Raw genomic sequence first — 16,920 nt, 5'->3', positions numbered from 1 at the left:
CTATGATTTACAAAGAAATTTGTAAAATATTCAGATTTTATGGAAGGCAGTTGCTATAAATGGCAGGAGGATTATCATATTTGTTAACATATTACTGGGTCATTAGCAGTCAGGAGTTTATCCAACACTTCCCATTTGGCATGTGTCAGGTATGGCTTCATAATTTCAAATGGCTGTGTATGCTCGTCTCTACTGTCTGTGTAGCATTTATATTGTGATTTTGACTAAGATGCATCAGTACTTCATCAATAGCTTCTAAACAAAGCTGAAACCGGTAAGAACCTACACCTAGTCTATCATTTTTTTACCAATGGTGATGTATGATAACAGCACAAGGTGTTAAAACTGGTTATAATCATATATATATATATATATACATACATATATACAGTCATACCTCGAAATTATGCAAGGTTAGGTTTCGGAGCCCTCGTGCAAGGTGAATTTTTGCGTAAGTTTGGCATGGTCTTTAAAAGTGCTAATAAATGTTTATTTCCAGAGTTTAAGTACTAAATATGACCCTAATCATGCTCCCAAAGTATTAAGCTAACTTTTAAATGAACTAAAGTTAGTGTAATTTTATTTAAAATTTAGCTTATTGCCCTTAAAAAAGGAATACAGTAAATGGTTGACATAAAAATTGAGTACTGCACAGTTTCATAATAGCGCATTTACAGTAGGTGTGTACGTATACTAATGTTACCCTTAATTCATGGGATGCCGTTTTCTTTGTCATTTAAGAGTAAAAGCCGTTTTCTTTGCATCACTAGGTAAAACGTCACAGTCAACAAAAGTACAATTCCATAAAACATTGAAAACATGTACATAATGTTCGTAGAAGGTAGTACAGTACAGGTAAAACTCAATCAATTTAAAATTATATACTGTACAGGTAATGACGTACCAGAGAAATAATAAGTTGTAAAAGTATTTGAGTCGCTAACTACGAATGAGAGAGAGAGATACTGTAATAAAGTAACTGTACTGCTTTTGTATCGTATTTATGCATATAGATATATAAATACAAATTTTCCATTCTGATTTTACACCTAAAAACACAAAAACTTAAAAATTAAACACACTTTCTACAGGGTATCATCTTTGAAAAATGCAGTAACTAAGGGTATCACATCTTGTAAAAGTACACCAACTGAACGTGCTGTAATTACATGCACATACAGATTGCACCAGCACTTTTCTCCGAGGTGAACAGAGTAATTTTCAAAGAATGACACTTATACAACTCTTAGTTACATCTCTGATATTACATTAACGAATTCATTTTATCAAGTGAGCGACTGAACAACCTTATCTCAAGGTCATGTAAAGTCCTTGTGACAAAGACTTTGCAAATGGACATAATACTTGTATGATATTTATGTACAGAAATATAAATATAAATTTTCCATATCGATTTTACAGTTAAAAGCATGAAAACTTATAAATGTACTTCAAACATTAAACAAGCATTTTCTGCAAGGGTATCATCTTTGAAAAGTGCAGTAACTTTGCAAATGGGTATCACATCTTGTAAAAGTACCCTAATGAATGTGCTGAAATTACCTTTGCATCATATTTATGCATGTACAAAAATAATACATTTTCGATACAGATTTTACACATGAAAGCATGAAATGCATTTTTCATAGAGATTTTACACATGAAAGCATGAAATGCATTTTTCATGGAGATTTTGCACATTAAAACATGAAATGAATTTTTCATACAGATTTTACACATAAAAGCATGAAATGCATTTTTCACACAGATTTTACACATAAAAGAATGAAATGCATTTTCATACACATAAAAGCATGAAAACTTGTAAATTACTTCAAAATTAAACACCCACTTCTGCAGGGTTTCTCGAGAATTTCGTGGTGTCTGTGAAAAATCGCGTATGCCCATTAGTTAGGTTCAGTGAAAAGTTCATGTGTGTGTGAATTCCTACAACTCAGAATCGTGTAAGATTGAAGTATTACTGTGTGTATATATATATATATATATATATATATATATATATATATATATATAATATATATATATATATATATATATACATATATATATATATACATATATATATATACATATATATATATATATATATATATATATATATATATATATATATATATATATATATATATATATATATATACAGTTATATATATATATATATATATATATATATATATATATATATATATATATGTATGTATGTAAATGTTATGTATGTATATAATAATGTAAAAAATAAGGTAACTTCAAATTTATGTAATCCTGGTCAACTCTAGCCATCTAGAAATATCTTGAACAAACAGAATATATATATGAAAATCACAAGCTTCTTATAAAATAAGCATTTTTTAAATAAACATATGCATGAAATTATTTTACATTAGGCCAATGGCTTCATACAAAAAAATAATTAACAAAAGAAAATTATAAACTGCTTTAATCACTAGGAATTTACCTATACAAGGTCAAAAGTAAGACTTCGTCTAAAATTCAAAATTAATTAATTTATATATATATATATATATATATATATATATATATATATATATATATATACAGTGTTGACCATCACTAATCCGGCCCATAAGCGTCATTGGGACCTGGAGGTGCGGATTAGCCATTTTGCAAGCCATTTTGCCGGATTAGCCATTTATTAGGCTAGAATACACGAAACCCAGTAGCTAAAGCACCTCATCTTAGAATTAAAATATCCCATAAATCAGTAGAAGTTGGTTAATAAAGAAAAGACAGTTTTATCAAATACAGGTAGTGCTCGAGTTACGATAATTCGACTTAAGATCTTTCGAGTTTACGATGGGGTTAGCAGTTAATACCGATGCGAAAATATTTAGAAAATATTTTTAGATTTCGCGCAGGCGCAGGCAGCGAGAGAGACACCAACTTACAATAGACCAACTTCTTTTCCTCCATCTCTTTATTCCATCTGCTAGTTAAAAAAGTAAAAGAGAATGATAAAAGTATTGTTAGTAACATTATACTCTTGCGTAAATGCATACAGCCATACACAATCGAACGGGAAACTGTTGTTTTGCTACTAATCGTATCGGATAACAACTGTTTTGCTTGTATTTCAACCATCGTACGGTCAAACAACTACTGTTGTTATGTTACAAATGACGTTAAGTACTGTACAATAGGACTGATATATTTTTTACACTATACCCTTAATCGCTTTGGAGAAAAGATCGGCAAGGAAATATACTGCTTCAGTAACTTTAAGCTGCAAATTGTAGCTGAAGCTGAGAAAACAATGTTCAAGCTGCCAATGACTATAAATTATCGTGCATCGGCAACATGGATGAAACTCGACCATAAATAAAATTGGAGAGAATGTATTTTAATCAAAACTACTGGGCATGAAAGAATACAAATGACCGTTGTTTTCACGCCGATAAAAGATAAATAAGTAAAGCTCGTATTATGATGAAATCAAGAGAAAATAGCGAACGGAATCTTGATTTTTTTTACACAAAACAAACATGCCCCCAAAACGTTAATATATGACTTTCCCGCGGACGTCATATATTAACGAAAAATAGATAAATTAATGTCACAACGAGACGTATTTAGGTTATATTTCGACTTAAAAACACTTCGTATAACGAAAAATATCCTTGTCCCAAATAAATAAAGTATCTATATTCATTTACGCTTACTAGAAGCAAGAAAAGCGCTCTGAACTGAGTTAAATGCGGCGAAATAAACAGCGCGTTACCGATTCCCAAAACAAAACATTGATCGTAATTTATATTACAAAAGCAATATGAGAATATACGCAATTGGACACAATGTAGTAAAGCATAACTTTAAAAGATCCACGAAAAAGATACACATTCGTTATGTTGACATTTGTATAATACTGTTATGTGGATAGAGTTCAGTATAATGTAGGCTAGGCTACTGTATATGTAGCCTATACGATATACCATAGCGTAGGCCAAAAGACAATAATAAATGTAAAAAATGGAACAGCAAAAGCATGCCTGCGTTTACAAACACCTCCAGTTTGTCAATGCAGCACACAGCGCCACCAAATCAAAACGTGACGGACAGAGTTAGTGCAGCGACCGGGAAATTTTAATTATTATTGCGGAAACATTAGAAATTACTCTAGCCGAAATTTGTGCCGGATTACTGATTGTTCCGGACTACTGATTGCCGGATTAGTGATGGTCAACCTGTATATATATGTATAATGTATATAAATATCCATTTTATAATTTCTTTCAGAGAGAACCTCAACATTCAACCCTGCTGTTCCAGTAACACCTGTTCCCACAACTACGAAAACAATCATCACTGATGCATCAAAAGCAACTCCAGTGGTGGCCACTACTCAAGGTTTGTCATGGTGTCCGAAATCTATTTTCTTCAGGTAGTATGTTTACCATTGTTTAATACCAACAGCCTTAAAATTAGGATTATCATTACCTATAGTTTTCCCTGAACTAAGTTTTCCAATTATTTACAACTAACTGCCTGATTTTTATTATGAACACACAAAACAATACATGCATGTTAATATATTTGCAACTTTCCTTTTCATACATTTGTTTTATACATTTTTTTATGTATATTTGAATAAATGTATATGCATTTATATATATATATATATATATATATATATATATATATATATATATATATATATATATATATATATATATATATATAAAATTATATATATATATAATATTCATATGTATAATTATGAGATACATATATATATTATATTCTTACGTGGGTCCTTTGGCTGATGAGTTAATTATTAATTACTGCAATTTATGCAGCTCTGCTCTACCTAAGACCCATGTAATCCAGTCAATTAAAGCTAAAAGTTACCCCAACAGACAGACAATTACTTAATTAGATTAGGTCGCCAGTCGGAACTATGCTATTGAATAATTTTATTATTTCTGGAGCAAATGAGTTACCTAAAACCCATTTATTACCCACCTAGTCCCAACAAAGAAAGAATGCACTGTTACAGTGAGGGAATTTACTTGAGCCAATTAGGCAACTTCGGACACAGTAGTGTTTCCCCTACTGCAGTTATAACGCAATGGATGAATGTTATTGTAGCTCACTTGAAACAATTCAGAGTATATTAAAGGCTATTCCTCTTCCAAACAATGGTATGATCAGGTTCCAAGGCTTGCCTGAGTATTACTTATAATTGACCTCTCCCTAATTCCTACTTACTGCAAAGGGGAATATCTTATGCAATCTCACCAGGCCATAATGGGTATACGTCCTATACTAAACTTCATACAGGAAATATGGTTCCACCAGTATCTCTAGTCAGTAGCTGAGGAAGGGGGAAAAATGGAAATAGAAGTACAGTGGAAGAAATACCAGCTGTTGGTGAATACTTGTAAATTCCAGACTTACCATTCACGTAGGCTGCTTGTGCACTACAACGGATGCCCAGGATCCTAGAAGAACGCATAACGTCGATTCACTTCGTAAATAAAAGACAAAAAGGGACAAAGGACACAATTATCAGAGCACGGACGCGTGTGTGTGCCCTGGAGGATTGCCGTGTTCTCTCTTCCTGACTTTCTTGGGTCAGATTGGGCCGCTGTGTAATTGTAAACAACGCTCCTTCCATAGCCTTGTAGTCTGAAAAATGACAAAACATCGCCAATACATAGTAAAGAGAAAAGGAATGCTTAAGAACACCCTCACTAGAGGTGACCTGGTGAAAACCTCCCTGTTGGACAGGTCTCTAATACTAACTTTTAAGCTGTTAGGAACGGTTAATTTTGAAAACACAGCCTAGCCCACTTTCCTCTGCTTTTCCCAGAGAGCTCTTCATCGTCTTTGTTAGGAGCATATTCCTACTAAAATAATGCAGGGAGGTCGAACAGCAGAATATTTATAAAAGCTCCCCCCCCCTTAAGAAGGCCTTCATTCCTTTTCGGGTGTGAAGGTCTGTACTAAGCCAGCTTTTCGCCTCGATTACTTTACTCTTCTCCCGAGCATATTTGTCCTGTACAATCTAACTAGCTACAGATCTACCTAACTCTAGAAAGGATATGAGCTTTAATCACTTACTTTTACAGACTGCTAACTGTACTTAAAGGTGCTTACGGTTATTACGTGCTACCTCTTATGATCGTGATGGTTAGACCTAGCCAAATGGTACATTCTATGGTATCTCCAATACCCTAACCTATTAGAACACGGCTGTAGCACCAACGTAAAGGACAATGAACTAGCTAAGTTGCAATGTGAAGAGTGGAATTTTGGTATATGTTAGTGGGAATTTTGGTATATGTTAGTGGGAATTTTGGTGTATGTTAGTGGGAACAATCACACTGTCAACTAGGAAAGGCAAAGAAGAGAGTGTATTATAATAATGCACTTGAAAGGAATATCGTTCAATCTAGCTTTATAAAAGAAAGTTATGGCCAACACATAAATGTCCATCAGGGCATGTTAAACATGATCCTATGATTTCCAAAGAAATTTTTGAAATGTTCAAATTTTTTGGAAGGCAGTTGCTATGTATGGCAATAAGATTATCATATTTGTTAATGCATTACCAGTTCACCAGCAATCGGGAGTTTATCCAATACTTCCCATTTGGCATGTGTCAGGTATGGATTCATAATCTCAAACGGTTGTGTATGCTCGTCTGTACTGTCTCTGTAGTTTTTATATTGTGATTTTGACTAAGATGCATCAGTACCCTGTCAGTTGTTTCTAAACAAAGCTGAAACCGGTCAGAACCTACACCCAGTCAATCAGTTTTTCACCAATGGTGATGTATGATAAAAGCAGAAGGTGTTAAAAGTGGTTATAATCATATACAGTATATATAAAATGTATATACAGTGAACCCCAGGCTTTCAGTTCTTTTTTGTCGTCCACACACCCCCAAATAGGTCAAATCCGTGAATGCTTAAAACCCCTCTAAAAACACTTAGAACTGCCCATTTTGATAGCTTAAAACCAGAAAAATCCTGTAAAAATGTATACCTGAGTATTTTAATAGTTTATCACAAAAAGTGCATTTATTCATGAAAATTATATGAAAATACAGTAATTAGTGAATATTTCTCAGTGAAAAATACCGCGAATGGGCGAATTTTCAAATGATAATATGTTCCACAGAGAAACCAGAAAATCGTGAGTCCATAACCATGAGAACGCGAATACAGGGTGTTTACTGTATATATATATATATATATGTGTGTATAGTAAACCCCATATTTGTGTTCTCACGATTCGCGGACTCACATATTCATGGACTTCTCTTTGGAACATACCTGCCCATTATTTGCAAAAATTCGCCCATTCACGGTGTTTTTCACTGAGAAATATTCACTACATACTGTATTTTCATCTCATTTTCATGACTTAATGCACTTTTTGATAAAACTATTAAAATACTCAGGTAATGCTCGAGTTACAATAATTCACCTTACGATAATTCGATTTTGCAATGGGGCAAGCAATTAATACCGATATAACAATATTATTTGTAAAATATTTTTAAATTTCATGTGGGCACAGGCAGTAGCTTAATCAGGCAGTGAGAGAGACCAGATTACAATAGACAACTCTTCCTCCATCTCTTTACCCCATTTTCTGGTTAAAAAAGTAAAAGTGAATGATAAAAGTATTGCTAGTAACGTTATACTCTTGCATAAATGCGCACAGCCATAAACAACCGAATTGGATAACAACAGCCGTTTACCTGATATTTCAACCATCGTACGGTAATAAACAATTACCGTACGTTATGGCACAAATGATGTTAAGTAGAATAGGACTGATATATTTTTACATTATACCCTTATTTGGTATGGATAAAAGATCGGCAAGGAAATATACTGCTAAATTTAAGCTGCATTGTAGCTGAAGCTGAGAAAACAATGTTCAAGCTGCTAATGACTATACTGTAAATTATCGTGCATCGGCAACATGGATGAAACTCGTTCATAATTAAAATGGGAAAGTATTTTAATCAAAACTACTGGGCATGAAAGAACACATTACTGTTATTTTTACACCAATAAATGATAAATATGTAAAGCTTGTATTATGATGAAATCAAGTGAAAATAGCGAATAGAATCTTGAATTTTTTTTTTACACAAAACGAACAGCCATTGTCATCTACTAACAAAAATAACATAACTTAATTTCACAAGACGTATTTTAGCTATATTTCGACTTAAAAACACTTCGTATAAGGAAAAATAACCTTGCCCCATATAAATAAAGTATGTAGGGATACATTTACGCTAACTAGAAGCAAAAAAAGTGCTCTGAACTGCATTAAACACGGTGAAATAAATGCAGCATAAACATTTCCAAACCAAAACGTTGATCGCTATGATCGCAATTTATAATATAAAAGCAATACTGTATAAGAATATATACAATATTATTGGATAAACTGAATTAAGGCATAACATTTTAAAAGATCCATGGAAAAGATGCATATTCGTTATGTTGATGTTTGTATAATACGATATGTGAATATAGATGAGAGTATAATATCGGCTATGCTACCGTGTATGTAAACAATATACCATAGTGTAGGCTAAGCTAATTCTTGTTTGTTATTCACTTTCTCTTTGTACTGAATTATCATAAGTCACTTTGCATGGACCTCCAGAATTAGCTGATAGTAATAATTACTATACCGTGTATGTAGAGTATATTTTATAGTGTAGGCTAGGATACCATATGTATACAGTACATGGCACCGAATACCCTAGTGAAGGCTAGGCTATGTTTGAGATAAGTTTTGGTATTTCTATCTTTTTTCCAACAAACGAAGGTTTTTTTTTAAACCTAACCCTATCATAAGTAGGATAATATATGTACAATCATTTTTAGTTTGTTTTGTGTGTGTTTGAACTATTAAAATAGGCAGTTCTAAGTGTTTTTATATGGATTCTAAGTATTCACTGGTTTTGGCTATTCACGGGGTGGGGGTTGATGTGGTACACATCCCCAATATGGCGGATTTATACTGTATATATATATATATATATATATATATATATATATATATATATATATATATATATATATATATAATATCTTGTATGTATGTATATATTACTGTAAAAAAAATAAGGGTAACTTCAAATTTATGTAATCCTGGTCAACTCTGGTCATCTAGAAGTATCTTGAATAGACAGAATATATATATAAGAAAATCATTAATATGTTTTTAAACATAAGATAATAAAAAAATTTCACACTACCTAAAAAATAAGCATTTTTTAAACAAACATATGTATGAAAGTAATATACATTAGAGTCTATTAGACCAATGTCTTCATACCAAAAAATATCAAACAAAAGAAAAATATCATCAAAGCATCACTAGGAATTTACATATATAAGGTCAAAAGTAAGACTTTGCCTAAAATTCGAAATTAATGAATCCATCTATCTATCTATCTATCTCTATATATAATGTACATAAATAAACATTCACTTACTAATTTCTTTCAGAGAGAACCTCAACAATCAACCCTGCTGTTCCAGTAACACCTGTTCCCACAACTACGAAAGCAATCATCCCTGATGCATCAAAAGCAACTCCAGTGGTGACCACTAATCAAGGTTTGTCATGATGTCCAAAATCTATTTTCCTCAGATAGTATGTTTACTATTGTTCAATAACAATAGCCTTTAATTTAGGATTATCATTGCATATAATTTTCCCTGAACTACAAGTTTTCCAGTTATGTACAAGTAACTGCCTGATTTATGTCAAGAACACAAAAAAGTAATACATGCATGTTAATATATCTGCGGAAAAGATTAAGATTTCCATGGTGTTGTCAGTAGCTCATCCGTTTTAGCATCATAACAGTTACATCATGCGTATAACTTTCTTTTTCATATATATATTTATACAGTATATGTATTTGAATAAATGTATATGCATTTATATATATATGTATATATACATATATATATAAATATAATTATGTATGCATAAATTCATACATAAATATAATTATGATATATATATATATATATATATATATATATATATATATATATATATATATATATATATATATATATATATATATATATATTATATATATATATATATATATATAATATATGCTATGTGATTTATATATATATAATATAAATAGAAATGAAATATTGCAGATCCTAACTGGTTAGAAATTCATCATATGTATGATAGTGGGATAGTACATACGAACATACAAACAGTTGGAAAACCAGTATTAGCACCTGATAAGTGTTTGTAGGGGGTATCCTACAATCAGTGGCAGGTCAGATTTTACAAATCCGCAAAGACCTCAATTTCCCTTATCCCAGCTTTCAGTTACCTGAAAAATAAACTCAGTAATTACACATTTGTCATGAATCAAGGCTTGTGTTTTAATGTGGTATCACTATTCAAAATGATCCCATTGCCGATCTGCTGCAGTTTTTATCGTAATTATTAGAAAACACACACCTGGACATCCCATTTTTCAAGAACCCTCTAACTGAACTAATTAAATTGTGTAAAAGAATGTAAATTTGAATTCAGTGGGATATTTTACTCCAAAAAGTTTGGTATAGCATTGATGAACCATCCTTCTCCACTGTCACGTAATTTCTACATGGAATTTTTTAAACGAAAATATTAAACAAAATCATTCCATGCAATGTATTAAAGTTCAAGTATGCTGACGATATAATTTGTGTATGGCCACGGAACTACAATGTATGTACTTTTCTTGACATGTTAAAGTAATTAATACCTTCAATTAAATTCTGTATGGAAATAGAAAAGGATAAGTGCCTACCCTTACTAGATTGCCTAATATATAGAATAATAATGTCTAGATACAATGTTTACAGACAACCTTTTAATATTTCTTCATGTGTGCATTTTTATTCAGGTCAAAGCAATAAGGTTAAGAAATCAGTGTTCACATCTATGTTTTTAAGAGCATTACGTGTATGTAGCCCTGAATATATTGATGATGAAATAGATAAGATTTGGAATACAGGCAAGAAATTGTAATATCCTGACTGCTAATTAGATAGTGCATTAGAAGCGGGAAATGCGACTCTGCTCCTAAATATAAAAGAACTTTACAACATGAAAAATTTGCTTGCACTACCATTTAATGATAACAATATAAAACATTTTCTTCATCTTCTTAAGAACTTTGGAGTTGACGTTGTACTTAAGAACATGAAGCAATATAATATGTAGTTACAAAGAATTCTCATGGCAACACTAAAGGATGTGTATATAAAATTCCGTTTGTCTTTCATATTGGTCATACTGGTAAAATATTGGAAAAAAGAACAGAACAACATAAAAAAAATATATAAGATATACACAGGTGAACAGTGGAATTTTGGTACATGTTAGTGGGGAAAATCATACTGTCAACTAGGAAGGGTAAAGAAGAGAGTGTATTATAATAATGCACTTGAAAGGAATATCGTTCAATTTAGCTTTATAAAAGGAGGTTATGGCCAACACATAAATGTCCATCAGGGCATGTTAAACATGATCCTATGATTTCCAAAGAAATTTTTAAAATATTCAATATTTTTGGAAGGCAGTTGCTATTTATGGCAAGAGGATTATCATATTTGTTAACACATTACCAGGTCATTAGCAATTGGAAGTTTATCCACCAATTCCCGTTTGGCATGTGTCAGGTATGGCTTCATAATCTCAGACAGTTGTGTATGTTCGTCAGTAGTGTCTCTGTAGTGTTTATATTGTGATTATGACTAAGATGCATCAGTACTTCGTCAATAGCTTCTAAACAAAGATGAACCCGGTCAGAACCTACACCCAGTCAATCAGTTTTTCACTAATGGTGATGTATGATAAAAGCAGAAGGTGTTAAAAGTGGTTATAATCATATTTATATATATATGAAATATATATAAATATATATTATATATGTATGTATATATATTGTAAAAAAAATTAGGTAACTTCAAATTTATGTAATCTGGTCAACTCTAGCCATCTAGAAATATCTTGAATAAACAGAATATATATAAGAAAATCGTTAATGTGTTTTTAAACATAAATATAATAAAAAAAAATTTCACACGCTTCTTAAAAATAAGCATTTTTAACAATGGACCAATGTATATGAAAAATTATTAAACAAAAGAAAATATCATCAAAGCATACAATTTACCAATGTCTTTGTTTAAAATTCAAAATTAATGAATAATTATTAAATAAAAGAAAATATCATCAAAGTATCATATATATATATATATATATATATAATTTACCTATATAAGGTCAAAAGTAAGACTTTGTTTAAAATTCAAAATTAATGAATAGAATATATATATATATATATATAAATTTCTGATATATCATATATATATATATATATATATATATGTATATATATTGCAATATTTCCAGTGTTCCCGACTCATATATATATATATATTATAAATAGGCATATATATATCCGACTAGGACTTGTGTATATATATGTATATATACGTGAGTCAGAAAATATAACGTGATATAATATATATATATATATATATATATATATATATATATATATATATATATATATATATATATATATATATATATATATTATATATATATATATATATATATATACTGTATAATGTATATAAATAAATATTCATTAACTAATTTCTTTCAGGGAGAACCTCAACAATCAACCCTGCTGTTCCAGTAACACCTGTTCCCACAACTACGAAAGCAATCATCCCTGTTGCATCAAAAGCAACTCCAGTGGTGACCACTACTCAAGGTTTGTCATAGTGTCCGAAATCTATTTTCCTCAGATAATATGTTTACAATTGTTCAATAACAATAGCCTTTAATTTAGGATTGTCATTTCTTATAATTTTCCCTGAACTTTAAGTTTTTCAGTTATGTACAAGTAACTGCCTGATTTATGTCATGAACACAAAAAGCAATACATGCATGTTAATATATTTGCAGAAAAGATTAAGATTTCCATGGTGTTGTCAGTAGCTCATCCATTTTAGCATCATAATAGTTACATCATGCTAACAACTTTCTTTTTCATAAATTTTTATATGTATCTGAATAAATGTATATGCATTTATATATTATATACATATATAAATATATAATTATGTATGCATAAATTCATATGTATAATTATGAGATATATATTATATATATACTGTATATGTATATATATATATATATATATATATATATATATATATATATATATATATATAATATATATATATATATTATAATATAATGTATGCTTTTAATCTCTAACACGTGATTTTATATACCAAACACCACAAAAATGAAATGCTTGCAGAGCCTCACTGGTTAGAAATTCATAATATATATGATAGCGGGATAGTACATACGAACATACAAACCGTTGGAAAACCAGTATTAGTACCTGATAGGTGTTTGTTGGGGGGTATCGCATTCGCAGTGGCAGGTCCAATTTTACAAATCTGCAAAGACCCCAATTTCCCTTAACCCAGCTTTCAGTTACCTGAAAAATAAACTCAGTAATTTCCACATTTATCATGAATCAAGGCTTGTGTTTTAATGTGGTATCACTATTCACAAAAGCACCCATTGCCGATCTGTTGGAGTTTTTATTGGAATTATTAGAAAACACACAGCTGGACATCCCATTTTTCAAGAACCCTCTAACTGAACTGATTAAATTGTGTAAAAGAGTGTAAATTTGAATTCAGTGGGATATTTTACTCCAAAAAGTTTGGTGCAGCAATGGGGAAGCCTCTTTCTCCAGTGTTACGTAATTTCTACATGGAATTTTTTAAAACTAAAATATTAAACAAATTCATTCCATGCCATGTATTAAAGATCAAGGAAGCTGACCATATAATTTTTGTATGGCCAGGGAACGAAAATGTGGGTAATTTTTCTTGACAAGTTAAGGTAATTAATACCTTCAATTAAATTCTCCATGGAAATAGAAAAGGATAAGTGCCTACCCTTTCTGGATTGCCTAATATATAGAAATAGTAATGTCTAAATACAATGTTTACAGTAAACCTTTTAATATTTCTTCCAGTGCGTATTTTCCTTCAGGTCAAAGCAATAAGGTTAAGAAATCAGTGTTCACATCTATGTTTATAAGAGCATTGCGTGCATGTAGCCCTGAATATATTGATGGTGAAATAGGTAGGATTTGGAATACAGGCAAGAAATTTAAATATCCTGACTGCGAATTAGATAGTGCATTAGAAGCGGCAATTACGACTCTGTTCCAAAACATAAAAGAACCTTACAACATGAAAAATTTGCTTGCACTACCTTATAATGATAACAGTATAAAAGATTTTCCTCATCTTCTTAAGGAGTTTGGAGTTGACGTTGCATTTAAGAACAATGAAGCAATATAACATGTACTTATAAAGAACTCTCATGGCAGTACTAAAGGATGTGTATATAGAATTCCATGTGTCTTTTATATTGGTCATACTGGTAAAACAATGGAAAAGAGAATAGAACAACATAAAAAAAATGTATCAGATATGCACAGGTGAACAGTAGAATATTAGTACATGTTAGTGGGAACAATCATTCTGTCAACTAGGAAGGGCAAAAAAGTGTGTATTCTAATAATGCAGTTGAAAGGAATATCGTTCAATCTAGCTTTATAAAAAAAAAAAAGTTATGGCCAATATATACAGGCAGTCCCGGTTCCGACTTCACTTACGTTCGAGGTTACGACGGTTTTCAAATATATTCATCAGAAATTATTTCCGGACCTTCGACGCATGTTCGGGATTCAAATAATATATTCATCAGAAATTATTTCCCGGCTTACGACGCATTCCATCGGGGTTTACGGCGCGTCGCTGCCGATCCGATGGAAGAAATATGGCCCCAAAACGGCAGAATAATCATAATTTGAAGGTTTTTTGATGTAAAACTCAATAATAATGCAGTTTACATCGTCTTCAATGCACCCAGAGCATTAAAAGTAAGGGTTTCTTATGATTTTTGACGATTTTCCGGCTTACGACGATTTTCGGTTCGACCTTAGCCAAAGAACGGAACCCCGTCAAAAACCGGGGACCGCCTGTAAATATCTATCAAGGCATGTTAAACATGATGCTTTGATTTCCAAAGAAATTTTTAAAATGTTTAGATTTTATGGAAGGCAGTTGCTATGTATGGCAAGAGGATTATCATATTTGTTAACATATTACTAGGTCATTAGTAGTCGGGAGTTTATCCAACACTTCCCATTTGGCATGTGTCAGGTATGGCTTCATTATTTGAAACGGTTGTGTATGCTCGTCTGTACTATCTCTGTTGTTTTTATATTGTGATTTTGACTAAGATGCATCAGTACTTAGTCAATGGCTTCTAAACAAAGCTGAAACTGGTCAGAATCTACACCTAGTCTATCAGTTTTTTCACCAATGGTGATGTACGATAAAAAGCACAACGTGTTAAAAGTGGTTATATATATATATATATATATATATATATATATATATATATATATATATATATATATATATATATATATATATATATATATATACATATATACATATATATATATACAGTCATACCTCGAAATTAAGAGAGGTTAGGTTCGAGCCCTCGTGCAAGGTGAATTTTCGCGTAAGTTTGGCATGGTCTTTAAAAGTGCTAATAAATGTTTATTTCCAGAGTTTAAGTACTAAATATGACCCTAATCATGCTCCCAAAGTATTAAGCTAACTTTTAAATGAACTAAAGTTGGTGTAATTTTATTTAAAATTTAGCTTATTACCCTTAAAAAAGGAATACAGTAAATGGTTGACATAAAAATTGAGTACTGCACAGTTTCATAATAGCGCATTTACAGTAGGTGCGTACGTATATTAATGTTACCCCTAATTCATGGGATGCTGTTTTCTTTGTCACTTAGAGTAAAAGCCGTTTTCTTCGCGTCACTAGGCAAAACGTCACAGTCAACAAAAGTACAATTCCATAAAACGTCGAAAACATGTACATAATGTTTCTAGAAGGTAGTACAGTACAGGTAAAATTCAATCAATTTAAAATTATATACTGTACAGGTAATGACGTACCAGAGAAATAATAAGTTGTAAAATGAGTATGTTTGAGCGCTAACTAGAGAAGAGAGAGAGAGAGAGAGAGATACTGTAATAAAGTAACTGTACCTGCTTTTGTATCGTATTTATGCGCAGATATATAAATACAAATTTTCCATTCTGATTTTACACCTAAAAACACAAAAACTTAAAAATTAAACACACTTTCTACAGGGGTATCATCTTTGAAAAATGCAGTAACTAAGGGTATCACATCTTGTAAAAGTACACCAACTGAACGTGCTGTAATTACATGCACATACAGATTGCACCAGCACTTTTCTCCGAGGTGAACAGAGTAATTTTCAGGCTGACACTTATACAACTCTTAGTTACATCTCTGATATTACATTAACGAATTCATTTTATCAAGTGAGCACGACTGAACAACCTCATCTCAAGGTCATGTAAAGTCCTTATGACAAAGACTTTGCAAATGGACATAATACTTGTATGATATTTATGTACAGAAATATAAATATAAATTTTCCATATCGATTTTACAGTTAAAGGCATGAAAACTTATAAATGTACTTCAAACATTAAACAAGCATTTTCTGCAGGGGTATCATCTTTGAAAAGTGCAGTAACTTTGCAAATGGGTATCACATCTTGTAAAAGTACAATAAGTGAATGTGCTGAAATTACCTTTGCATCATATTTATGCATGTACAAAAATAAAAATAATACATTTTCGATACAGATTTTACACATGAAAGCATGAAATGCATTTTTCATAGATTTTACACATGAAAGC

The 16,920-nt window shown here is 31.2% G+C and overlaps 1 protein-coding gene across 1 annotated transcript in view; it reads left to right on the top strand.

The window, feature by feature from the left end:
• The window catches only part of LOC136839828 (proteoglycan 4-like), a 49,189-nt gene that overhangs the window by 29,006 nt on the left and 3,263 nt on the right, over positions 1-16,920 (top strand). The window contains exons 5-8 of the mRNA XM_067106158.1: positions 4,273-4,383; positions 9,525-9,635; positions 12,719-12,829; positions 14,137-14,229. Coding sequence (XP_066962259.1) covers positions 4,273-4,383; positions 9,525-9,635; positions 12,719-12,829; positions 14,137-14,229 — 426 coding nt within the window. The remainder of the gene's footprint in view (positions 1-4,272; positions 4,384-9,524; positions 9,636-12,718; positions 12,830-14,136; positions 14,230-16,920) is intronic.

Source organism: Macrobrachium rosenbergii, chromosome 6, assembly GCF_040412425.1.
Source record: "Macrobrachium rosenbergii isolate ZJJX-2024 chromosome 6, ASM4041242v1, whole genome shotgun sequence".
NCBI classification, from domain to species: domain Eukaryota; kingdom Metazoa; phylum Arthropoda; class Malacostraca; order Decapoda; family Palaemonidae; genus Macrobrachium; species Macrobrachium rosenbergii.
Note: the sequence above shows the minus strand (reverse complement) of the source record. Positions and strands in the feature narration are given on the sequence as shown.